The sequence below is a fragment of the Arvicanthis niloticus genome, chromosome 13 (assembly GCF_011762505.2).
Source record: "Arvicanthis niloticus isolate mArvNil1 chromosome 13, mArvNil1.pat.X, whole genome shotgun sequence".
In the NCBI taxonomy this organism is placed as follows: Eukaryota; Metazoa; Chordata; class Mammalia; order Rodentia; family Muridae; genus Arvicanthis; species Arvicanthis niloticus.
The window spans coordinates 22731057-22757801 of record NC_047670.1 but is presented as its reverse complement, the minus strand read 5'-3'; the positions used below and the strand labels follow the sequence as shown (position 1 = coordinate 22757801).

Genomic DNA, 26745 nt, shown 5'->3' with positions numbered 1-26745 from the left:
GAACTCCAAAGATGCTCAATTTCTTCTTAGAATCCAAGACAGGAAGCTGTCAGGAGCAGACAGGTCTCTAATCAAAATGAATATTAATACAGAAATGTTTGTAACCTCAATTCTGTGGACTTCTGATGTTTTGAAAACCAACTATTCATGTAAGGCAATCTGGACTGTAAGCATTATTTTAAAGAGGGTTTGTGCACATCTTCCAGCAGTTACATGAAATATATGCTTTGCAAGAGAAGTTTTTGAGTCAGAATTCTGTACACTTTAAATTTTGTTATGTGCTAAGTTGACCTCCCCAAACTTCATGCATATTCAAATACCCACTGGCAATGCATGCAGGTGTGCATTCTTCTGTTTTCAGCTACTCTAAACATTATCATTAGTTTTAAAGTTTCTTAAATGAATAGTTAAAAATCACACTTCAGAATTGAGTTTCCTTACTACTAAAAATTTCTTCCTACTCTCCCCTCCCTTAGCACATATTTCTATGTTTTGTAACTTGCTCTTTCATCTTCTCTGTTTACTTTGAAAATTGCTGGAGTTTTAACAATTTAATTTTCTACAGAAATTCTTCAGATACTTAGCTTCAGTATATTTAGAAAAATGTCTTATCCCATTTATCTGTTTGTTTTTAACATGCTTTATGGAATAGTTTTATGCAAAAAAATTAATTCTTCATGCTTAAAGTTTTATGATTATTTCCTTTCTAACTTCTGTGTTCTACAGCTCACTTGAGAAACTCTAGTCATGTTAAGGCAGTAAAAATATTATCCTATCAGCTAAGTGGGAAGGAGTACTGAGAGGAAGAGATGGAGTAAGGAGAGAAGATGAAGGAGAGGAGAAGCTAGGTGATGAGAGAGAGAAAGAGAGAGGGGGCATGGAGGCAGATGTTCACATGTCTCCACCAGTCAAAGATAGTTTTTATATCTAGGTTGGGTATTGGGTTATGCTTCTGATTGAGCATTACCAAACTTATAAATCCTTTGATTAACATTTAAAAAAATTGTATAAAAGCAAAAAGGAAAGGGGGCATGGGACAGGGGTTTTCTAGGGAGGGGAAATGGGGAAAGGGGATGTCATCTTAAATGTAAATAAAATATAAAATTAAATTAAATTAAAAAATATTATCCTATCTTTTTCTCTAATGCTGTCTTTTAAATTTTGAATTTAACGTATCTAGAATGTTGTGTGAGACATATGGTTAAATACTGTGTTTCTAATAGAAATTCAATTGTTTTAACACATCAATTAAATAATTTATCACCTCAATGATTAATAGAGTTGAATTACCTATTTAATTATAGTTTTAGTCATCTTCCTCCTAGGTCATATCCTCACACAGAAACCTCCAGAAACACAGGCAAGTGCTTTTCTGGGGTTCACATTTAATATTGAAAACAAATAAATATATTTGTGTAATATATATATTATATAATATATATTTATATATATATATATATATATATATATATTTGTGTGTATATTGTCAATTCCTTCTTATTTTTCTTTTGCCAAATATTCTAGGCATGTTCTTTGACATGCAGAATTTATATTACAAACATCAATTTCTATGAAAACTCCTGCTGTGATTTTAATTGAGAATAAATTAAATTATGAATTGATTTGGGAGATTTTAAAACATTGGATTTCTCCATGCAGAAATATGACATGTTTTTGCTTTGTTTTGGGCTTTTGTAGTTTTTGGCAAATAGTATAGTTTACTTCACATAGAAAACAGCCACAGGAGTGTAGCTTAGTGGCATTGTATGGTCAATATACACAGGTCTAGATTGAAATTGTGACAGCAAAGAGAGGGGGTAAAGTTAATTTTTTTTTTTTTTTTGATAGAGTCTCACTATATAGCTCTGGCTGACCAGAAAATTGCAGTATGATGTTGTCTGGCCTGGAATTCAAAGAAAGCTACTAGTTTCTGCCTCCTGAATGCTGGGATTAAAGTTGATAGAAAGCATGCACTACCATGTATGGCCAAACATTTTTGTTTTCTAAGAAATGTGTGTATTTTTGTTGTTCCTAAAAATTAAGGTTTTTTTTTTTTTCCACATCAGCTTCCTCAGTCATTGAGTACTGCTGCAAAGAAAACTTTGTATACTGATATCACTGAGTTTATTCACTATTGTCTCTAAATATGGGCAAGAATATCTTGTGCTTTCTGTTGGCTTTTCTCCTTGTGGGGGAGTATAATATTTTAAAGTTGTATTTATTTATTCTCCTACTTCTGGATGGCTTCCAGGGATCACGCTCAGATCATCAGCCGTCTGCAGGATGTTTTCACCCAGTGAGTTATCGTGGTGACTTTCTAATCTCATCTTCAAATAAATCAAAGTTGCATCTTCTGTATTTGACTTCTAACAGAACTTTGATGTGTGTGTGTGTGCGTGTGCACGCACGTACTTGTTATGGTTGATATAAGACATTACCAGCAGCATAAAGATGATCATATGAGATACTTACTCTATTTGACCTCATTTAATTGGCTCTCCAGGTAATAATTACATGAAAGATAGGTGTCTAATCAAACACAAAGAAACAAATGTCTAGAACCAATGCATTCAAGAAAACAGAGGTCATTTCCCAACACAAAAAGCAAGTTCTTTTAAATAATATCCAGATTTCATAACTTTTATATCAGTTCCCTTAATTATTATAACCAGTTTTATGTTAACTTAATACAAGTTATAGTCCCCAGAGGGGAGGGATTCTCAGTTAAGAAAATGCCTCCATAAGATTAATACTACAAGGTATTTTATTAATTAGTGATTAATGGGGGAGGGCCCAGCCTATTGTGGGTGGTACCATCCCTGGGATGATGGATGGTCCTGGGTTCTATAAAAAAGCAGGCTGAGAAAGCCATCAGGAACAAGCCAGTAAACCCTCCATGGCCTCTGCATCTGCTTCTGCCCCAGGTTCCTGTCCTGCATGAGTTCCTGTCCTCACTGCTTCTGATGATGAACAGCAACATGGAAGTATAACCTGAGTAAATTCTTTCTGCCACAAGTTGCTTTTGGTTATGTTGTATTTCATCACAGCAATAGTAACCATAACAACGATAATTTACTCATAAAGAGAAACATTTGTTTCCTTTTTGTAACAGCTTTAGCATAGAAGGAGAACACAGGCTTACAGCCATCAATTTCTGTTGGAGTTTATTTCAGTTTACTTCATTGCAATGAGATGAAAGATGCTCACCATTGATTCGGTTTCATTCTGTAATTCTAGGTTTGGTTTTATCTAGAAATCCGTGGCTTTATCTAGAAATCCAAGTTCACTTTCCAACTGTTTATGAAGTATGACACAAACAGTAAAATGGCTTTTCAAGTGTTTCTAAATAGTAGAAAATTATATAAAATCTGTTTTTAGAGAAAGGAAAAAAGCAAGAAGATAAGGTCAACTTGCCAAAGGCTACTTATTTCATTTACAAGGAACACATATAAATCTGTAGGGCTTTTAACCCTTCATGTGACATGTTCCAACCATGGAAGAGACATGGATGAGCTATAGTTCCAGCAAGCTGAGTAGCTCAAAGATACATGTCCCAGCTTTATGGATTGAAGGGTTGAGGATACAGTTAGTAACTAATAGGTGAGACTAGAAAGGAGTCAGTTGCTCTCAGCATCACTTCACTATCTTCTCCTAATTGCTCCTCAATGCTCCGTCTCTTTATTCAGGCATTCAAATGATCCCCTACCATAGATGTCCACCCAGGTTAGTTCTTCAGCTCCATCATTAATTGTTTCTCCCTATGAATGAGTAACAAATTCTAATTTTCTTAGGTTGATAAGCTTAAGTGCAAAGATCAGGTCTGCTCTTTAATACTTTGTACTTCTCAGCAGAAGTTGAATAAATGTCCATGGACCTAGTATTCCAGATTCTATCTAAATGTGAAATAATTAAATGATCTCACTAATATCCTATAAATAACAGAGTAAAGGGAACTACCTGCTTTTCCTTCTAATATGCCAGGTGCTGAAAGCAGTCATTAATATTTGTTCATACAACATAAAACTGCCATTGTTTTGAAATTGTCTCTTTTTGTAATGGTGTACATCAACATCCATAAGATTGTACATCTAGAGCTTACATATACATATACATGTACATCATATACATATACATCATATACATATATACATACACACATACACATGTACAAACATATTCAGTAGAGGAAAGTCTGCAAGAAGAAAACGATTAGAAAGACAAAAAAACATGGTAGCTTACGCCTTTGGTCCTGGTTTTTGGGAGAGAGAGGTAGGAAGACAAAGAGGTAAAGGCCAGTCCCGGTTATGCAGCAAGTTGAATGGTGCCAGTGTGAAATAAAATGGATCTTGTCTCTAAAACATAAAAAACACACTATGAATCTGGATAGTGTAGGCATAAATTTTAAACATTTTTTGTTCTATTTTAAAGCTGTTTTATTGAGATATGGGTGATGGACAAAATCTATAGGTATTAACAAAACCAATCTCAGGTAACAAATGGCAATACATGGGCATTAACAAGAAATAAAAACGAATAAAAGATCAGGAATGATGACACCAGTAATTCCATCATTTTCCAGGCTAAGGTAAAAAAGTCTCAAGTTCCAGGTAATCTTAAATGGTAGATTAAAATACACTCTTAAAGAAACTGTGCATCAGTTCATAAGACAGAACATAATTGGAGCTATCTTCCACAGAGAGTTATATTCATCCCATAAGCAATAAGTTGCCAAATATAAGTCCCAATGCTAAGTGTCAGCTATCTCCTCTCAAAGTTGTTGATCACGGGTGTCTCAGAAAGTGCTCAAATAATACAGGCCATTGCCATTGCTCATGGTTGCCCCAAAACTTGATGGTAAAATCGTATTTCTGAATACACCACAAAGATTATTCACACATATATCGTTGCTGACCAGCAAGCTTTTTACCTGAGGTACTGGAAGATGCTACATAGGCAACTAGAGGGAAAAGAAGGTCATCAATAGTTTTAACTAGCTGTACACTCTATGTGATGGTTTGTATATGCTTGGGCAGGGAGTGGCACTATTTGGAGGTGTGGCCTTGTTGGTGTGCCACTGTAAGTGTGGGCTTTAATACCCTAGTCCTGGCTGCCTGGAAGTGAATATTCTTCTAGCAGCCTTCAGATGTAGAACCCTCAAATCCCCCTGTACTATGCCTTCCTGGATGCTGCTATGCGACCGTCTTGATGATACTGGACTGAATTTCTGAACCTGTAAGCCAGCCCCAATGAAATGTTGTTCTTATAAGAGTTGCCTTGGTGGTGGGTCCGTTCATAGCAGTAAAACCCTAACTAGGACACTCTATGACCAGTAATGAACGACTCTTGAGGTGAGATATGCTAATGAGTACAATAGTGGCCATAAATAGTATGGGGGCAACCAACTCCATTCTGTTTGTTTGTATTTAAAGCCTACCATACAAAAGGAAATTCATGCTTGTACTGTAAATATGTGTAGTGAGAGATATTAGAAAAAGAACCCACAGACTTCCTACACTTCTGCCTGACTATTCTCAGCCCACCAACTCTCCAGCGGGGCTGGAGCTCCCGAGCTGGGTCCGTCCTGCTATTCCCCAGCTTGCTCCCATAGCGACCAGTCGCTGTGTTTCCAACTCCAGTTTGCTCATCCTTGGAGCTGCTAGTCCCTTCACAGCCATATCCATCCAATTCTCCATGGACCCACCTTCCAGTAACCCAGCAAAGTAAAACTCTAAAGCTTAAGATTAACCAAATATATTTATATATTAGCAAATACTCAATACACAAGATGCCCATACAATTAGAACTGTTATCCAAGTTATCTAACGTTTTGATATGAATAACTACTTGAGACTGCTAGAGACACAGGGGTATACATCTGCGGTCATTTCAGCTCTCTCCCATCCTTCTCCCAACTCCTAGCTCCGCCTCCCTCTTTCCTGTCCAATGACAGGGCTCCCACTGCAAATACATTGGGCAGCTCACTAGACCAAGGCGATATACCTATTGCTATTGTTTTACCAAATGGACATAGTATCAAATTGCCCCCTAAACTAATAGCTCTCTAACAATAGATTAGTGCAGCCCTCAGACCTCATCAGAAAAGTTCCATTGTACAATGTACAGTGACTTACTCACTTACTGTGAGAAACTCACAGCTGACCAAAGCATAGAGATAAGTATAGAGAAAAAGTGGCTGTGGAATATTCAGCCTCAAATGGGACATGTATATCACATCCCCACCTAAAGTTCAGAGACTACTGTAGAGGCGGAGGTATAAAGATGAAAAGAGCCAGGAGTCAAGCAGGACTCAGTGAACAATGTCTTCTGGACTTGATGAGACTGGTGCACTCTTGAACCTACTGCTGCCGTGGTTACCTGCACAAAACCTGTACCAAACTAAGCAAATCAACATTCAAGCATAGAATGGGATGTAGTTCCTGAGTCCTAAAACCCTAATTGAGGAGCTGTGGCCGTTTATGGCTTCACATCTAGGAGTATATTAGCAACACAAACTTGAGTCGACGGCTTATTAAAAGAAAAGAGAGGACGTGAAGGAGGTGATAAGGTTGTAGGAGCAGATCTAGGAGGAATGGAGGGGAGGAGTTAGGGTGCATATGATCAAAATATATTGTAAGAAGTTCTCAAAAATAAATAAAAATATTTTTAAAAATGTAAAAACCAAGACAGCTTGTGTTCAGAGTAAATTTTGTTCAGGTGTTACATTGTATACCTTGCTGATAAAACCTGATCATAGTAATCCCAGAAGTCTTCCTGTGGTGTTCCTAAATTCTTATTTTAGGAAATGGTGTAGAGTTTGGATTGTCTTCTATGCCAGAAATACTCTGGATTCCAGATAACTTCTGAGACCATGATTTAGTTACATTACAAATATTTTTGTGTTGTTGTAACCTAGAAGTGTTTCCAATCCTATACTAGAACATTCTAAATGGCCGCTAAAGCAATTCACTGCTTAATGAAGATAAAGGGCTTAAATTTTTGTGTAAAGTACTAAACACATAAACACATGCCCAATTAAACTTTGTGCAAATTTTAACCTTTTATATTGCATAAGACTATGACTGTATGGTTTTGGTAATCAGACCTCGGTATTAGATCTATAGGTATGTTGTAGTTACTTTTCCAACTTGAACTTTTAAGTCCTTTAAGTGTTCCTAGTGGTATTTTAAAAGACCTTCCAAAGCTGAGAGATTATACTCAAGAGACTTTGAGAACACTGTGAAGGTGATTTGGGCATTGATTTGGAATATGTCACTAAGTATCCCAGGGAAGTTATAAACCAGAGCTGGGAGCTTGTCCTTTTCAGTGTACTTGATGTCCCAGCAATAGGTTCTTTTCTTCTTTTGCAGTTCATTTTGCTCCTGGCATTTCCTCATTTTCTAGCATTTCCTCATTGTTTCCTCATTGCTTTGTCAATGATGTCCAATTAGGAAGGTCTTTCTCTGTGTTTGACAATAGAATCTTCTGAGATCCATGCTCAGTATCTCTCTGCCTTGGTCGTTACTGCTCCAGATCCTACATTCTACAATCATCCAGCTCTTTGGTAAAGCACAGAGAGACGAGAACAAAAGCATATCATAGTTCCCAGAGAACAGAGTCCGGAAAAGATGAAGAGCTGCGTTTCCCTAAGGTAGTTGTCAACTTAGGAAAAGGCATTCTGACAGCATAGCTCACACACTTCCCTAGCTACCTCTGACTATGATATTCTGTGTATTTTCTCCATTGACCGTGGGTAATGTGTGAGCAACTACATCTGAGTTACATGCATTGGTATTTTCTATTTTGCAAGCATCCTGTTTCCTCTCTGTAACTGAGAGAAATTGGCACCTGACCCCATTTCTTCTGCTAAGTTATCTTGTATCTTCTGAGGAACATGGCGCCTTTCCTCCATCTGCCCAGTAAGTAATAAAGAGGCCACACCACTGGTCACTTATTCACTCATTAGGATTCACAGGGAACCATACAAATAATTTTCTTAATTATAGTATGTGATGCTGCTGTGTGCCTCCCAGACTCTTGTGTGCAGATTTTGCAGGCACTCTGTGTGAATTCAACACCTTTAGTTGTGGAGGAACTTTCTCTAGGAGAGATAATAAGCAAAACTGGAAATTGGCTTCTAGGATTCCACTGAAAGAATGCTTATTTGCCTTTGCTCTCACTGGGTTTGGGGAATCAGACTGAGCAAATGTGATTTGCATTTACAAACCAAGGGGAAGCTTCTTTGGGGCACTGCTTATTCTTATTCACTAATAAAAATGCGGGAGGAGGTCTGGTTCTCAATCTTTTCTTATACAGACAAAATGGGTCATCTGACAGTCTCCAAAGCATGAAGAGAGCATTGCCACAACGTTTGACTGACTGTGAGATTGAATTTTATGAACCTATCAGCTAAGAATTGCAGAAGTAGAGTGCAGACACTGTGGTCTCCCTCCAAGTGCACTGACAAGGTTCAGAACTTTTAGGGTCTTTGTACAGAATGTTGACTAATCTCAGTCCAGTCTCTAGTATATATATATATATATATATATATATATATATATATATATATATATGCTGAAAAGCAGGATAAAGTCAGCTGAATATATTGTCTTTAAAGGTCAGAGCAGTTAAAATCTCTTGAGTTCCACCTTAGCACTCTCTGATGTCAGTTATTTGCAATACATAGATTTGTTTGTTTGTTTGTTATTTTCATTTCTGGTTATTTCTAGGCTGATGACAATCAAATATGTATCATTCTAGATTCCTCCTCCTCAAACCTCCAAACACATACACACTTGTTGATGCTGTTGGTGAGCTTGTTTTCATAGACATTATTGTTCCACATGGTATATACAATAGTGCTATTAATAGCTAGAGATACCTGCCGAGGTTTCCAGGTTTTTGTGTCCCAGAACAAGTAATTGAACAGGAACACTCAGTTACATCAGAAACAGAGATAGTTTTCCAAGAAACAGTATACTTCTGGAAAGCAGACAAGAGCAATGTGAAAGGTTAGGAACTTAACAATGTTATATACAAAGGATGGAGGCATCTGTACTATATGTGATGTGTATTTTGAAATCATTTATAGAGTGAAGCCTTTTTACACATGGTGTCTGTTACATATAGTTTATAATGTCACAAGCCGATTTCTGACTTCCTAAAGTACCACTGAGACTGCCCTGTAGCTCAGGATCTGCAGCTTTAATCTTTGCCAGTGGGCTTTTCTCATATACTAATTTCCTGCCTCAGTTTATACAAACAAGATCATGACAGAGAAAGTAGTAGGCAGTCTTCAGATATATAGAGCAGAGAAATGCAGAGAATTTTTTTTTTTTTTTTTTTGCACTGGGAAACTTTGTATATTTTTTCAGGTCAGAAAAGATGATTCCCTCCTCAACAGGGCTGTTAGCTGATTTGGGATGGAATCTGAAGCCAGGCAACTGGGAAATGGTCAGTTTTGCATGAGTATTTTCTTCTAGGTCATGGAAGGGACAGATAAAGGAGCAGTTAAAGCACCTTGGCTAGGAAGGTTATTGGCTTACTGGTCTAAATGTCCATTAATATTAATGTGACTCAATTAGTATCTCTAGGCTGCTGAAGGGCAAAGGAAACCAAACTGTATTTGCTTCTGTCTCAGACAATTCAAATACATATTTTAGACCCTAGGTTTCATTTACTTGAAAACAGAAGCAATAACGGCCCCCCTTCCCCCCCGAGAGACCAGTGAACTAATATCAAATTATTGACAAATAAGACCTTATTTATTTGTACTATTTCATATTTGCATGTGACAATTTTCCTAAAGTATGATGAGAGAAAAATTTTGTTGTAGACCGTTTCATAAATGAAAGCCTCCAAAAATGTCCCCTGCCCCCATGGGTAAAATGTTAATATGAAACCTAGTTCTTGGAAAGGGCAGTACTCTGAATAAATAGGTTTATTTAAAGAGAGGTGAGGTGAGAATGAATGCTAAAAGATGTTGGGAAAGCACCAGATACAAGGTTGAGGGACTGCTAGAAAGTGAATGATTAGTGGCAGCAGCAGGAAAGAGTATGCCAAGAGTAATCCTATATGCACTAAAGTGAAACATTGAAATCAATTATGCGGATGCTGAACTGTTTGCTGTGTGTTTGTCTATCTGGCACATTTCAATCTGAGGAAAAAAATATTAAAGGATCCATTGTTTTCCATTACCAAGGGAGTCTTTAATATAAATATCCTCACCTTGACTTGGAATTTCACAAGCCGAATACTGGGCATGAGAATTGGATTAGGGGGCTTGAATGTGGAATTTAAGGATGACAAGAACAAGAGGCCAGGCACTAACCACCACTGTAGACAAAGCACATGAACCAAGAGAGAAAGTAATTTGCTAATCTCAGTTCAGTCAGTTGTTCTAAGCAAAGATAATGTTCACTCTTAAAAAGATAATATTCAATCTCAAAATAAGAAAATGTTGTTTTGTTAGATAGAGAATGGTTGGGTAGCTGTACTTGAATGGGAGGCTTTATTAAGTATATGGCAAGTGAAAGAAAAGAATAAGTAGAGACCTAACAGAGAGAAGGATCCCATTGATAATAAAATGTCATCAAGTCAAGTACTCATAAAATCCATTCGAGATCACTAAAGGTCAGCATTAGTAAGTCAAACATTCATTAGAAACCAGCTGGGGAAGCCCTAATGAAACAGCCATGCTGCAGCTCCTAATCAAGAGGCCCAAGCAGATCAGAGCATTCTTCTCACAGATAGGTTCCCACATTTTCTTTCCCACTGTAGGCATGTTTATATTGTAAGATTATGAATAGTAACTCTGGTTGGAGTTACTATTTGAAACCTTTTGGCTATTATGAACATAATTTTTACTTGAGCCATTTTTAATATTTATTTATTTTTATTTGTGTGATTACATGTCTGTTGCATGTTTATATATGTAGTACTGTAGGAGGGGTCCGATTCCCTGGAACTGGAAATACAGACAGTTGCAAGGGGCTGTGCAGTGCTGGGCCTCGAACCTTGGCCCTTTTAAAGAGCATCATGTGCTCTTACCTGCTGAGGCATTTTCTCTAGCCCCATCTTGTGTTACTTTGTTGTTCTTCTTTCTCCCTGTTACAATGCCAGGGGAACAGTCAATTTGCAGACAAGGGGTACTGTAGAATACTTGAAACAAATGTTCTAGAGTCTGGAATCGGAGAACCTCACTTACTCTCAACATTTGCTTTCAACAAGCTTAATAAACACATAGCAATTGGCCAACATAATGTACATTATAAAGTCATTACCTCTGCTGGATTTCCCCTCAGAAAGCAGGAATACAGCACCTCAATCTCTCAGTGTCTTTTCATTACATTACTCTATTTGACTATGCAATGCCAATCTTAAGATGCAGATGTATTAATTTCTATAAAATTTCCAAACATGCAATTGACATAACAAAATAAGGTATAGCAAAGCATAGCAAGCATCTTCACTGCCATCTCATGTCCCCAAACATAGGAACAATTCTGAGCTATAGCCAGATGATCAATAAGTAAGAAAGCCTCACCGTTCCCAAGTTGTAGCTTACTGTCTAGTTATAAAACATTTCTTTCTGTCTTTTTTTTTACACATTTACATTAAAAAGAATGTTTGGCATTCTAAATGAAGGTACTGAATTTTTTCAATCATCTTAAGTATTTTAGGTGGCCAATGAGTTCATCCCAGAGAAAATGATTGATCCTGAGTAACATGTTACTCATATAAGATACGTTAATATTAAATACTAAAATGCCTTCATTTTATTTAATAAATCCAAGACAGAATATATGATTTTTTGGAATTTTTATTGATCTTTGTTTTACAAATAATTCTTCTTTTTCTTCTCTTCATCTACCTGGTTAGGGATAACATTTTCTAGATATTTCTATGCAACTCCATTCAATGATAAGAAAAAGACTTAAATACTGTGTTTGTTGCTATTGCCAATTGCTTTCAGGTTTTTTTTCTAGTAGTTAAAGTTAGTGTTCCATAAAACTTAAAAAAGTACTACAATGAATAGACCTACCAACACCAGGGTGTAATTTAAGGTCTACAGTATGAGGTAAATATTGAAACATTCTTTTTAGTCATCAGTGAGAAGTTTTCTAAGCATAACATGGCAAAGTCAGAGCCTTTATAAAGTCATTTTAGGTCAACTCCAGCTTCACATAACATGGAATTCCAAAGCACATATAGAGAGGACACATTATGTATATTGATCAATGAATACTATATGTATAGAATGAAGAAAAAACTGTTTTCTTTTTATTTCATCTTGTTTTGTACCATTAGACTGAGCTGGGGGAACCCAATAAAAGAGCTAGGGGAAGAACTGAAGGAGATGAAGAGGATTGCAACTCCACAGGAAGAACAACAATATCAGCTAACTGCAACACCCAGAGCTCCCAGGGACTAAACTACCATCCAAAGAGTACACATGGAGGGAGCCATTGCTCCAGCTACATATGTAGCAGAGGATGGCCTTATCTGACATCAGTGGGAGGGAGGCCCTTGGCCCTGTGGAATCTTGATTCCCCAGTATAGGGGGATGCTGGAGCAGTGAGGGGGGAGTGGGTGGAGGAGCACCCTCATAGAAGCAGGGGGAAGGGAAGGGAGCAGGTATGGCATAGGGAATTTTTGGAGGGGTAACCAGGAAAACGGATATCATTTGAAATGTAAATGGATAAAATGATTAATAAAAACTAAAATTCTATGAGCGAAGAGGAGTATTTTATTGTAGGCTCTTTGCTGATTTATGTTGCAAAAAAAAAAAAAAAAAAAAAAAAAAAAAACAAAAAACGGAGCCAACTGACCAAAGTGCAATCCTGCAATCCATTCACAAAGATCCTGCCTTGCTGCACTTAAATTGTGTTTGGCAGTTGGGAACACTGTTGGTCATTTTCAAAAGAAGGTTTGCATAATTTTTCCATCTGGCTAATGTTTTTTAAAAAATCTATCTTGATGCTAAAATAACTTTGGAGCTTATAGAGGAAAGATTTCAGACAGAACTAAATGGACACCCATTACTAATATTTGTTTGCTTGCTTGTCTTTTAGCAAGCATGTTTTTGGACAATTTTCAATATACAGAATAGTTCCCATTATTACCATGATTCCAAACCAGAAAATATTTAAGCAAAAATAATGTTTTTCTTCTTATTATAATGTTTTATATTTTCAAAAAAATTTCTTAGTTGGGAAGTGAGACACAGCCTAACAAATTTGAAGGAAAGTAGCCTGATTTCAGAGTGTTACCTCATTTTTGACATTTCACCGAAAAAAAAATACAAATTATGTCCAGGTATCTTAAAACTACCTTTAAATGTAATTTAATGCATTTAATTCATCTATAAATTATGTTTTTTCTGTTTCCATTTTATATTAATAATTACCATCTCTGAGTGCCAAATATTTATAGGCTACATTATAGACAATGAAGGCAGCAAAGTTAAATCTAAAACTTACATATATTTTAACACTGATGGTTGGCTGTGCCATAAAGCAGACCATGAAAGAAGGATTTGGAAACAGATGGTTCATGTTGGAGTTCTTTAGGGAGAAGAAGAATAGAGAGAATATCTTGTGTATTATATGGATGCATCACCAGTCAAGTAAAAAACCTATAGCTTATGGCTTAGATAGGAAATAGAGGTGGGATATCCTGGAGGAAGAATTATACTGGGAGAGAGAAGGTGCGGGTGTTGCCGAAAAGATGAGACAAGAGAGACACACGGTACCCGAGCACATGGTAACCAGCCACATGGCAGAATGTAGGCTAGAATAAAGGGGATATTTTATGTTTTATCTAGTAAAAACTGAGCCTAGCTATATTGCCAAAAAAATTGTAAATATATTTTGAGTCTGCATCTTATTTCTGGGAGCATGGGGCTGGGAGGACGAACCAGGGCTTAACTTCTACAAAGAGGTGAAGGAGTTTGAGTAGTCAAATAAAAAAAATTAGGCACATGTTTGGGGGCTTTTTCCAATATGGACAGCGGAAGCTTAGCCATGTATAGTCATCTCAGAAGTATTCCACCAGAAAATGAATGTAGTTAACACTGGGTTTCATTTGTTCCTGTTTGATTGATTTCCCCAGGTGTCTTAACTCCCTTGAAATTCTTGGTTATCTGTTCATTTGAAAGGCTTTCCATAGTTTTGCAGAATGTGCTGGACAAAGAGGCTGTTCCTTCACTTTTCTGGACAGGGAAGACGTGTACTGTGTATGGACTTGTCTACCACAACTGTGATGCCGCCAGAGAATCACGATGCAGTTGGGAACAAGGCACCACAAGATGCTGCCACCACTGGTTTTTACAGATTTACAATAACATAATGTGTCAACAGAAAGCATATTTGAGAAAGGGATTGGAAAGGCAAATGACTTTCATGTCAGAGAGCATATAATTAAATTGTTAAGCTTAAGTTATTTTAAAGTTACTAGGAATAAGTGAATGTTGTTTGAAATCTACGACTCCTAAGGCTTCTTGGCTTCTGTGGAGAACCTGCATGTAGTTAGCGTGTGTCATATGCACTGTTTCATCTTTATTAAAACTACCTTAGAAATGAATCCATTTGTTCTTATCCATCTACAAAGATTCTTGAAAGGTCCACTATTTCCCAGGTACTGAGCAAATTACTGCGCTTGGCTGACCTAGGAGAGAAAACACGGACTTCACTTCATTGCCATTTTCAGGAGCTCTAGAAAAGAATGATACATAATTTGGTTGAAATCTATTTTAGAAAATTGAGAACGTATAAAAATCTTAAGATGTTACATGTCACAGTATAAGGAAAATATTCTTTGAATGGTGAATAGTATTATGATTGATACTCTTTTTGTAAAAAAAAAAGTTTATTTATTTATTTATGTTGGTGAGTGCACTGTCATGCTCTTCAGACACACCAGAAAAGGGCATCAGATCCCATTATAGATGGTTATAAGGCACCATGTGGTTGTTGGAAATTGAACTCAGGACATCTGGAAGAGCAGTAGGTGCTTTTAACCACTGAGCTGTCTCTCCAGCCCCATAATTGATAATCTTGAAGCATCTAAATGAATGTTCTCTTGCCTTATGAAAGTAACAGTACTTCAAGCACACACACACACACACACACACACACACACACACACACAGAGAGAGAGAGAGAGAGAGAGAGAGAGAGAGAGAGAGAGAGAGAGAGAGAGAAACCTATGTTCAGCTGTAAAACAATGTGGCCATTTAACAAATCTGAGATTTACTGAAGCATGGAATTCCTTTTCTATGCCAAAATGCATTTTAATCTGTTTCCTGGAAGTATGGCCTAGGCACGGCAAAACTGTTTTACCAGTTACAGACATGTCTCAGATTATTTGGAATTGAAAGAATGTCAGGGTCATCTGCTTTATTGAGTATACTTTATTGAGTATAGTTTGTTATTATTGAAAAAGTGACAATAAAAAGTATTTGAAGCAATTACTCCAAACAACTTTCCCAATTTCAACTATTTCTAAATAACTGTGATTTTTGTCTTATTTAATATTAACCTTAAATAAACTTTAGTTTCAGTGTAACCATGGATAACATGACAAGTTAGTCACTTTTGTACCAATACACACTAAATGTCTTATTAAGGATGTAAAGTGTTTATTTGTGTATTACTTGTGGTTATTTGAAAGAAAAAATCAGTGGCACATGCCAGGTAACAATGTATCAAAATAAAAGGCTAGGTTTAGAGTCAAGATATACCAAAATAGGATGAGTTCAAAGAAAAGAAATCAAAAGACCTGGATCTTTCAGTTTGATACTTTATTGGTCACACATACACATACGAAACAGTTTCCCACTGCAGAGAGAACACATAATACTGCACTTTCTTAAAGAAGATTCTTTGTCCACATGGACACAATGGTTAATCTTCAAGCAATGAGATGAGTCAGCATATATTTTCTACAACTGCTAGAAGGAATCCAAAACATTCAGAGGCATGTTGTAATAAACCAATCATTCAGGAGCACAATATAAGCAACATGCAGGTCAACAGGTTGAGGGTGTTAGAAGCTAGTCACTGCTTATCAGTTTCACATTTAATAAGGATGCTTAGGATTATGAAGGGCTTATAAGCTAGCTTGGATCTCTAAGGTTAGCATAACTTCATGGCTGTTAAGGACCCCTGAATCATATATATATAAATAAATATACCCCATATATGATGACAATGCAACATAGAAAAGATATATACATGTATAATATAGTTTTTACTTGGAAAATTCTGACTCTAGTATACTTACAGAATTATATCACTTAGGAGACAAAGAGCATACTATATTTTTATAGATAATAAGTAAAATTCATAATGTTTAAAAAATACATGACAGCTTACTAATATACATATCTACTTTCTGTGTCTGGATGAATATTTCTTCATCAAATATAAGCATCATGAAGTACTTTATCTCCCTTCCTTTCCTCTCTCCTAGTTGCTTGCCTTAATCAATCCCTGATGAATCACACTGCACTGGATACATATCCACAACACTTAGACTTGTTTCTTTTCACCCTGTACTTCCTCACTTCTTTTTTTCTTAAAGCAGAAGTCTTTTCCTAACTATCTAAGCTAAGTCTATCCTTAAAAGAAATCCAAGCTTGCCTACAAGGTCTAATTACTCTAGCACCCACTGATATTTTTTCCCCTATGAGGAATTCTAATGTTTGTAGTCTGAAATCATACAGCTTCTCTTTCTACCATGTACCCTGCACATTTCATTTTATTCACATGTCAGTGATAATATGTTTTCATTCTCTGAAAGTACATGTAATACTCTTGATCATTATTAAATTAGGTGAGAGACATGTTAGTACTATTTAACTTTAAACTCACAATATATACACAGGGATGGTTGTGACCATCATCTGACAAAATATAATACATTTTAATGAGCTAGGAGAATGGTTTAAGATGATAAAAACAAAAAATAAACAAGTTTTATAATTGTAAAGAAGTCTATGGCAAAATCAGGCATCATGAAGATTTTAGGTTATATTTCTTAGTTGGAGATTCATCAATTTACTTATTCATTTGTTCATTCATTCAACAGAAAGTCCATATCAAGCTCATCACCTTAGTTTAATTTGTGGGATACAAACATGAAAGGAACTTGTTCTCCATGGAGTTTTCTGTTTATTTGCCTATTCAGAATTATTTGGTATTCAAGGGTCTTGAAGGATATATGTAGAGGCTCAGAGCAAATTGGTTTTCAGGATGTGCACAGAGTCATCTGGCAAATGACATATTTTTTTTGAGACAGAGAGACATATTAAGATAAAACATGCCAGTAATTTATATATATATATCAAGACAGGATTGGCTTGTCCTCATGGCTAGGGATCAAATGTTTGCTTGCTTATTGTCCTGTACTGTACCATTTCAGTATCATGATGTTCTTACTGACTTCTGAATGAAGACCTTTGGTCAGTTGGAACCATCTTATTCTGAGTCATATTGAATTTTTTTTGAAAGATTTCACTTTATTAACACCAGTCCAAGATGTTCTTGAGGAAGTTCATATTTGTTCCTGTTTGGCAGTCAAAGAATAGCCATATGCACAAGAACTGGGTCCATTTTTCTGTAAAGAAAGAAAGAGACACTTAGAGGCATGCAACTATGCTAGCTAACAGTACTAGTTAACCCATTTTCTTAGTATAATTTTCAACATGCTTCACATTTCCTCTATTCCAGTTGAGAGTCTACTGTATGGACCTCCATCAAGACTTACAGTGATTATGTGACTATGTGTTTTATTGGCCACTAAATTGTTTTGTTGTCTTGCTATATCCAGATTTGACAGTTTTAGGTAATATACCATATTAACTGGTATTACATGTTCCAGTCTTTTAAATTTTTCTAGATATAATTCTTAACATATGAATTAAACATATTCTATTTGGTTAGCATGAATTTGTTTGATATAAAAATGCTATTTACATATTTTTTGACAAGACAATATTGAGTAAAAACATAAGCACTCTGGTCAAAGAAGATTATTTGAGTTTTGAATTAAGAATGCCATAGATTAAATGTAGTCCATTAGTTGCTGAAAATCTTAATAGTGAACTGCTTCCCAGTATGCAACTCTCCTGATAACATGTTGCAAAATTATTTGAGATCATTATTGTGAAATAAAAATACATGGAGAACATTATAGGGTCCTTTATGGCCTTTTAAATTATGTGTTAAGTAAAATTAAGAATTAAAACAGTTGTTTCTAATATTAATCCATTAAAATAGACTATGTAAATAATCCTTTTATTGACCATCTTAGATATTTTCAAGTAGACTATTAAAAACTGCTTTATGCTATACTTCTTATGACTTTAATTTTGTATTCTAAACATTGCCTAAGAGTTCGAGAGTAGAACATCTTGAAGTTATATCATGTATATCTGCTTTCTTTCATTTGGTTGAGTTTTGTAAGAATAGAAAGATACACTTGTCTCATAAAATTTTAGCAATGATTTTGTATATATTTTATGTTCCTTTTCTAGTTTCTGACTGAAGCTTGTGAAATTCAAGCCTCTCCTTAACTCTTTTAGAAATTAGCTATCTTAAACAACTCATCTCTATATGATTCCTACTATATAAATCATGAGAAAGCTAATAGAAATTTTAGAAGCAACAGACAAAATTTTCTTTTACTTAAGAGGGATTTTATGAAAATTAATTTTTTGTAATATTTTCCCATATATAGTGCATTCAACAGAACATTTGAACTTTCACTTAAGATACTTCAGGTCCATGTTTACTCTTTGCAGAAGTTAGGAGAGTTTTCTTGCTCTGAGCAAAGTGATACTTGTAGAAGGATAAGAATTTGAGAGGAGGGAAAGGAGAGACAACACTATTCATAGAGAGTTCTACCAGATTCCTTTGTGCCTGCTAAGGTAACACTTTGTATTTGCTCAGTTCAGTGTTTGTTTTCATAGATATTTATTTGTTACCAGCTGAAGAAATTCAAGATGAATTGCTTCAGAGTCTCCTTTTTGTGCCTTTGTAGCCAAAGAGTGATTCCAAATATCTGGGATGGAACTGATTAGAGGCTCCTGAGTGTTTGCTCACTCACATATGGTTTTCTGACGTCATATACAAAATAATCATCTCTAGGAGTTGAATTGAAATAAAAATAATACTGAATCATTTATTTGTAAAATTTATAGAATTAGGGGTTAATAATTTATTTTCCTCATAAAAGCTAATTTTTCCCATCTTATCATTTTTATAGATTTAAAGTAATTTATCATGATATCACTAGGGGTTTACTTTTTTAAAGAAGTGAGCAGAACAGTGTAACTCTTTCTTTCCTAAGACATATGCTCTGTATAAAGCAACTTCACCATCTACTTAAAGCCTAATTAGATTTTACTACACTTTCTTTTACATGGATTTACTAAAATTTTAGCACAGATTACTCATTACTTTTGGTAGACTATAAAGGTATATGCATGATTATGTGCATTTCACCTACTTAGAAATGTTTACAGAATTTGAGATTATTTTCTGTTTATCTTCAGGATATAGAATACTTGAGATCTATGTCAAACTTTGAAAATATATTTACCAGACTGAGGAATAAATCCTAGGCAGGGATTTATGCTTGCTTGTGTTATTCATTCACTTCTGCCCACTTTCTTGCCTGAAGTCCCTCAGCAATGAATAGAATTGGAAGTATTAAGAACTCTAGGAGCGTTATTAAGGGAGTCTCTTAATAAGATTATTTCACTACACCAGCAAATTTTAATTTAGTCTTTTAGTGCCCATTTGATGATATATGATTGTGATTATCAATGGAAATATTTTATGACTTAATGTAGTATAATATTGAATATGTTAGAAAGTTATACCTCCTTTGTGTAAATTAAGCTATCTGTTGGACATTACATAGAAATATTTGATTTTATAATGGCATTTTCTTTGAAGTCAAAACATTATGAACTGTATTCTTTTGAATTTGTTATGTGGTCACAAAGCAAAACTAGCAAACAACTTTTCAAAAATTAAAAGGGGAAACTGAGGCTATACACTTAACTTCCAAAGGTCAGAAAAGTGCATTTTGTCTTGTGTAAAGCATGTTTTCATTATCTGATATTGTCATGTATGTGTGTGTGCGTGTGTGTGTTCGCGTGCATGTGTGTTTGTATTTATAACCATTAGATCACAAGAACTGAATTGTTAACTTTACAAAAGGCAAAAGAAACATCTCTGTAATCACCACACTGTTTAGGAAATTACCGTGGATACTTGTCCAGACAGGGTAGTGGAGACCATGGTGCTTAGGTATCCATCAGTATATCGAAGACATAACAGATGGGCAATGATATTATTTCCTTTCCCTAATCTAAGAGTTCTAATATATTCCAATTCTATTTGTACATATATTTATACACCTGTGGGTAAGTATTTGTGTGTACCTAATGTCATTTGAGGTTGGGTAATACTAGCGCCCTATCCAATAATAGAAATAACTCACCCATAATGTAAATTTAATTAAAATAGATCTCTTAGTGCCATGGGGATAGACTTCTGATACTTTCTGTAACTATTCTGTTACACTGTTTTACTAATATGGTAGCAGGCAGAAGAAATGTCTTCCTTGAGTAGATGAAGAAAAATTTCATACAAGCATATCTAGAAATGGGTCCTGTTTGACAGCTTTTCTATGAAGAGTAATGTTCTTTATTAAGAAGGTGTGATAGGTTAATTATCATTATCAATTACATTTCAAAGACAATCCATGAACTAAAGATATAGGTTGGAGAGAGGAAAGTACCATCTTTATGGGGTACTTAAAAATACGACATTTTGACCCAACAGTTAAAAATTAATGACTATGAAGCTATCACCAAGGCCAACTTATATTCTTTAATATCTTATTTGCTGTATCCAGGTAGGTGAGTTATTTGAATAGGACCTGTAAGCCTTCCAGGTAGATGCACATTCACACCTGTCTAATAATAACTAGGACACTAGGTCAAAGTTCAACCTGTAATAAGGTAGCGATAATAGTATGAAGTCAGTTTTAAAATAAAGTCAGTAGAGTTGTGGTGCTTTGGATTACAATCTATAAGCAAAATATTCTGAGAACTTGAAATAAAATGAATCTGAAAAATGACCAGAGGGAGCAATGAAAGGTAATTGCGGGCAAGTTAAAGTTTGAATTAGAGCCAAGCATCTTCACCTTGAGGCAAAATAGCTGGAATTTGACTGATTTCAAGAAACAACAATACCTCAGAAACTGTTTCAGACTTTGAAGAGTGGTTCAGCTGGATTTACTTGACTTGGCTCAGGAATTAATAACAAGACTGTTCAAAGAGAATTTCAACTTTAAAGGTTTTAAGAAAAAGACTAAACCACATTTTAAACCCTTGGTTTGGTACTTGTTATACATTTGAATATTCACTGTATGTTAGCTGGCATCTTCACAGCTATTTGAACTGAATACGTCTTTACCCCATCCATTATTTACGAAGCCTGAAGAGTTGGCAAAACTTAGGTTTGCTCTACAACCAAATCCACATGTTTCTAAAATTTGGGGGTTATTTCGAATTTCTAGTTTCTAGTTTGAAAAGAAGGAATGTGAAAAAAAAAAAAAAAAAAAAAAAAAAACCAATGTCATGGGTTAAAATATGCAGGGCCAAACTTTGTAAGAGCAAAGCCATGCCTCCCTGCGATGTCTCCAGTGCAAGTATAGCCTTGGATAACAACACAGATTCAGCATCTGACCATGATTCTTTTTTTTGTCTCATTCATGAATCAGCTCTGACTAAAGGTTACCTCCGAGGTCAAGCAGGTGTCATCAAATGACACTTTTGTGGTTGACACATACGTGTCGGTGACAGTGATGTCATCTAGCTCTGTGCTGAAGCGGTCTGACTCCTTGATGACACTGTAATTTAGGGCTACACTGTAGTTAGCAGCTTTCTCTGTGGGCTTCTGCTTGCAATTGCAGAGCTTCCTGAAGGCTGCACGAAATTTCTGAGACATGAGGTTGTAAATCACTGGGTTGATGGCACTGTTGAGATAAATGCAAATTCTGCAAAAGAGCAAGAACCAATTTTCCTGGAAAGGGCTGGAGAGAAATGAGTTGACAACCACAAGAGTCCTGTAGGGCATCCATAAAAGGGCAAACAGAATTACAACCACTGCGAGCATCTTGGTGACCTATGGAGAAACAGAGAGAAATGCAGTGCAAACATCAATGGAAACAAAGCAAGGTAACCCTACTGCCCCCTTTCCCAGCCAAGTCTCTCTTTTCCAAGATGTAGTCTGAGACTGCCTTTCAGTCAGGATTTTAATTTGGAAGTTGAACCCAGAAAGCAGGACTGAAAGAGCAGAGGAAAATATGACACACGAGGAAAGAACAAAATTGGTTTTGATTAAAATGGCTCTTGCTTGGGCAACTGGACTCAAATTCTGTATTCCAGAATTATCTGCCCCAAAGGATATTTATTCATCATCTGCATACTGCTATTTGTTGAAGGATGTTATTAAGGATTTTAAAACCTCTATATTTCCAGGACTTTACCTTAGGAACTCCTGGGGCCCTCAGTGACAAAAGTGTACTGCCACAGTGGTGCCACTGAGTACCCAGAATGGAATGCAGTCAGGAGCCACCCACTTCCATGGTGGCTGGAAACAGGGCAGCTAAGGCTCTTATCACAGGCTCCCAAAGGTGTCTGTGAGGAGCACTAAGAGACATCGATCTAATTTCATCTCCTTAGCTGTAAGGAATTATCCCAGCCTTTCTCATAGACCATCTGTAAAATAGGACAATAGTATTTTTCTGCATCAAATGTGGTAGCATAACTGCCTGAAAAAGATACAGCAAAATTGCAGAAGCCATGCAAGAGCTACTCTATACCAGAGACTAATAGGTAGATAGATAGATAGATAGATAGATAGATAGATAGATAGATAGATAGATAGATAATAAGAGAGAGATCATAGTACTCCAACAACATGATGAATGTGTATAATTATATAATTTTAGCAGACATTATCTTTTCATGCAGCAATAATAACTAACTGATTTTCTTTAAATGCAAAATTTTATACATTTAACAAGTTCAGTCTCTTGTTGCATTTGAGAGAATTAACTTTCTTAGTCTACACTTTGTAGATGCCCTGAAAGTGAGCAATATCAAAACAGAAGATATGTATTTTTTCTCTGGTATAGCCTTCATAGTTTTTGAGGAGTATATCAGATATCTTTAACAATAAACACCTCAACTTGAGTTTGACTGATTTTTTTTAATAGATGACTAAAGTTCTAGACTTTAAGAAGCAGGGCACAGTTATAAAGGGTCATTCTTGACACAATGTATATAAGATACATGTTTATCTAATTATATTATTGCATTTTGTTTTCCTTGAACTACTTTACATATAGTTATATATTATATGTATAAATACATATATTTATAATGTCAAATTTAAGAGATTTTAATATTTTAAGGGTTGTGCAACAACATCATAATCTACTCGTAACTCATCTCAGCATTCTAATCCTTTAGTAGTTATGTCCCACCTTTCACCTGTCTAAAGCCTCAGACAAGACTAATCTGCATGATACTCCTATATGGCTACCTATTTTGAATATTTCATATTAATGAAACATACAGTTGTTTGTGTACAACTTGAGACATTTAGGATAATAGTCATAAGGTGAACAAACTGCATATTTTATCAACTTTTTACTTTTTCACTGCTGAATAATATTTCATAGTACACATATTACATCAGATTTATCCATTTAAAAAACTTAATTGTAATCACTAATACAGCTATAAACATTGGAGTAGAAATTTTATGTGAATGTTTGATGGCATTTCTCTTATCTTCTTCTATTTAAACTATAGAAGTGAAACTACCTGTGTATACATTTTTAAAGTAAAATCTTACATGATAATATGAAATTCTCCTTTAACTTTGAAAAAATTTGAGACAATTTTCATCATGATTCATACCCAAAATACTAATTGTTTTTACAGAAATTTTAAGATTCAAGAAAGGCATAGATTAAAATAAAATTAAAAGGTTGTGAAGCATATTTTTATGCTGTTCTCGAAATTAAAAAATAAAAAAAAACAAAACAAAACAAAACTGGGGCCTGGAAGGATGGCTCTGTGGTTTAGAATGCTGGATACTCTCCCAGAGTTTTGTTCCCAGCACCTTATCAGGTGGCTTACAGCCCTTTGTAACACCAGATCTAGAGAATTAGAAGCTTCCCTTTCTGGTTTGTGCAGACGCTGCACTGACACACACACACACACTTTGCAGATTTTTTCAGACAAGCCTGTTTGCAGTGTGTGTGTGTGTGTGTGTGTGTGTGTGTGTGAGAGAGAGAGAGAGAGAGAGAGAGAGAGAGAGAGAGAGAGAGAGAGAGAGAGAGAGAGAGAGAAAGTTGGGTGTAGTCATGGATACATTTGTATATGTTTTTGAGGAAAGGAGAGTAGAGAACTCATGGGCTTACCAGAGCAGAACTTAGGAGCTTCAGTTTTCTTTCTTTCTTTCAAAGATGGACCATAGTACAGCATAAAAAAATTTGTTACCCAGAAGAGAATGAGGATAGGAAGCTTGAAGAAACAGTGTTCAGAGTGGAGAACATCATATCTAGTCCACCAGCAGTGGGCATATGATGAATCTCTTTTGCTCTTTCAGCCACATTTAAGAGATCAACACACACACACACACACACACACACACACACACACACACACACAGTGCCAACATGAACAATTGTATTTTAATACATCTTCAGAATCCAAGAGTGTTCTAGGAATAGTTAATTGTTGAGATCTCAGAAGCTAACAAGTTTTTTTTTTTCATATTCCTGGAACATTAGGGCTGTTACCCACTGAGATCTGTGGAAGAAGTGTTAGTGTTTTCATTTTGTTGATGAGGAAGGGGGAAATGAGCTCACAGAAGCTGAGAACAGGAGCACACAACTCTTGTGCAGGTGACAGAGTGACTGTTGAACCAACTCTCTGGACTCTAGTTGAATTGTTATTTTTCTTTCCAGGTAATGATAAAATTAATATATTTATTGAGGTAAGACGTGTGCTTGCTATTGATACTGCTTGTGGTCTATTTGGAAAAGATGATATGTAGCCATAAACTGTTAATATGCTCTGAGTTTCTGGTGGTTGATCACACTTCTAGCCACCGGTCAGAGTTCTCTGGATTTGAGAATGAAAGACACACACGCATGCACGCGCACACACACACAGTATTTTTTTTTTTTAATATGCCTTACAAGCTCAATGGCTGGACACTTCCTGAGCCTCCCCACAGCTAGCACACACTCTTCTTTGATACTCCTGAATTAACAATTTCTAAATTATATTTTATCTTTGCTACCTCACACCCAAAAGGGAGAGTGGCCCCTGAGGCCACTTTCCCAGATTCTTACATGTTGTCAGGCCTCTAAGTCTGATCTTTCTGCTTACACGTCATGTGATCCATTCCTTGTCTGGGAAATCTAAAAGTCCCACCTCTGTCTCCCTGCCCAGCTATTGGCCATTGGCAACCTTATTTTCCAATCAGAGCCAACTGGTGGCAGGTTTCCTTTATCCTATGTGTGGGAAACTGCAAATGGGTTTTCGTGTACCACAATTAGGGTGGGAACATAAGCTGCAGCAGTCATACTGTTGTCAGCCATCACTAGTAACCTTGGAATCTGCCCACCATGCCTTTGGCCCCAAACTGGAGTCTTGCATTTAGAGTCTCCTGATTAGGGAAAATAAAGTTGTCACAAGCAGACAGGAGTCCTTCACCCCTATCTACTTCCTGGAGAAACAAGCAAACAAGAGAATGAAATTGCAAAAATAATCACGTAAAGTAATGGAAACTCGAGTTTCTTAGTGCACAGCTCAATTAACTCTAAATCATTTATTAGGTTCTGGTTTCATGGGATCTGGGGTCATTTTAATTAATTGCCAGAGATCAGCTTGTTTTCTGCAGAGGAAGTCATAAGAGTTTGATTCATACCTCTGTTCCCTAGGATATTTAGTTGAGATTCTTGTACTGATTCAGAAAAATATCTGAACTTTTATTCTGTGAATGATTCTGAGAAAAAAAAATTCTGTGTGTGGTCATGGGACTTGCTATTTTCAGGAGACAAAAGATGACACTATTGCCTTGTGCACTCATCAAGTGACTGTGGCCAGAGACAGAGGTGGAACTGGATAATATTGTCAAGGTTTTCCAGTTTGTGTCTGTCTCCCAGGAATACGGAGCAGAATACATGACCCACTTCTGGATTTCTACATTCTAATGCTGAAAAGTTTAAGCTTGTCATTAAACATCTATTGACTCTTTGTTTAATGAGTGGCTTTCTATGCATCATAACAGGGAATCTTAATTTGTGAGCAGGTTCTTTACCAATTTTGGATTCTCTGTAGTAATAAATCATCATTCTCCCTTTGGCCTCTGAAGAAATATAAATCCAGAAGACACTTACATAGCACATCTGGGACACAAAGGGGTAGAAGGAGTCTTCAGTACAGAAGCATGACACATAACAGGTGCTCAATGCATGGCTGTATTATTGAGTGTTTCTTCTTACCAAATATATGTGACACAAAGGTCTTTTAAATTAGCAAAGTGCTGTAGTTCCTGCCTATTTTTTTTTTAATGGCTGGGAAATTCTCACTTTCAGAACACTTTATTCTGGAAACAGTTATTGGTTAATGAATACAAAACA

The 26745-nt window shown here is 36.0% G+C and overlaps 2 protein-coding genes across 2 annotated transcripts in view; both read right to left on the bottom strand.

Moving 5' to 3' along the window:
- Positions 1–11058, bottom strand: part of LOC117718706 (developmental pluripotency-associated protein 2-like) — a 59215-nt gene extending 48157 nt beyond the window's left edge. Inside the window, 4 exon segments of the mRNA XM_076912206.1 lie at positions 4240–4352; positions 5545–5701; positions 8879–8979; positions 11047–11058. Coding sequence (XP_076768321.1) covers positions 4240–4352; positions 5545–5701; positions 8879–8979; positions 11047–11058 — 383 coding nt within the window.
- Positions 11059–15787: 4729 nt separating this feature from the next.
- Trhr (thyrotropin releasing hormone receptor) overlaps positions 15788–26745 on the bottom strand; it is a 34095-nt gene continuing 23137 nt past the window's right edge. The window contains exons 3-4 of the mRNA XM_034516822.1: positions 21816–22202; positions 15788–17616 (exon numbers count right to left, since the gene is read on the bottom strand). Of these exons, the coding sequence (XP_034372713.1) occupies positions 17554–17616; positions 21816–22202 (450 nt within the window). The 3' untranslated portion in view covers positions 15788–17553. The remainder of the gene's footprint in view (positions 17617–21815; positions 22203–26745) is intronic.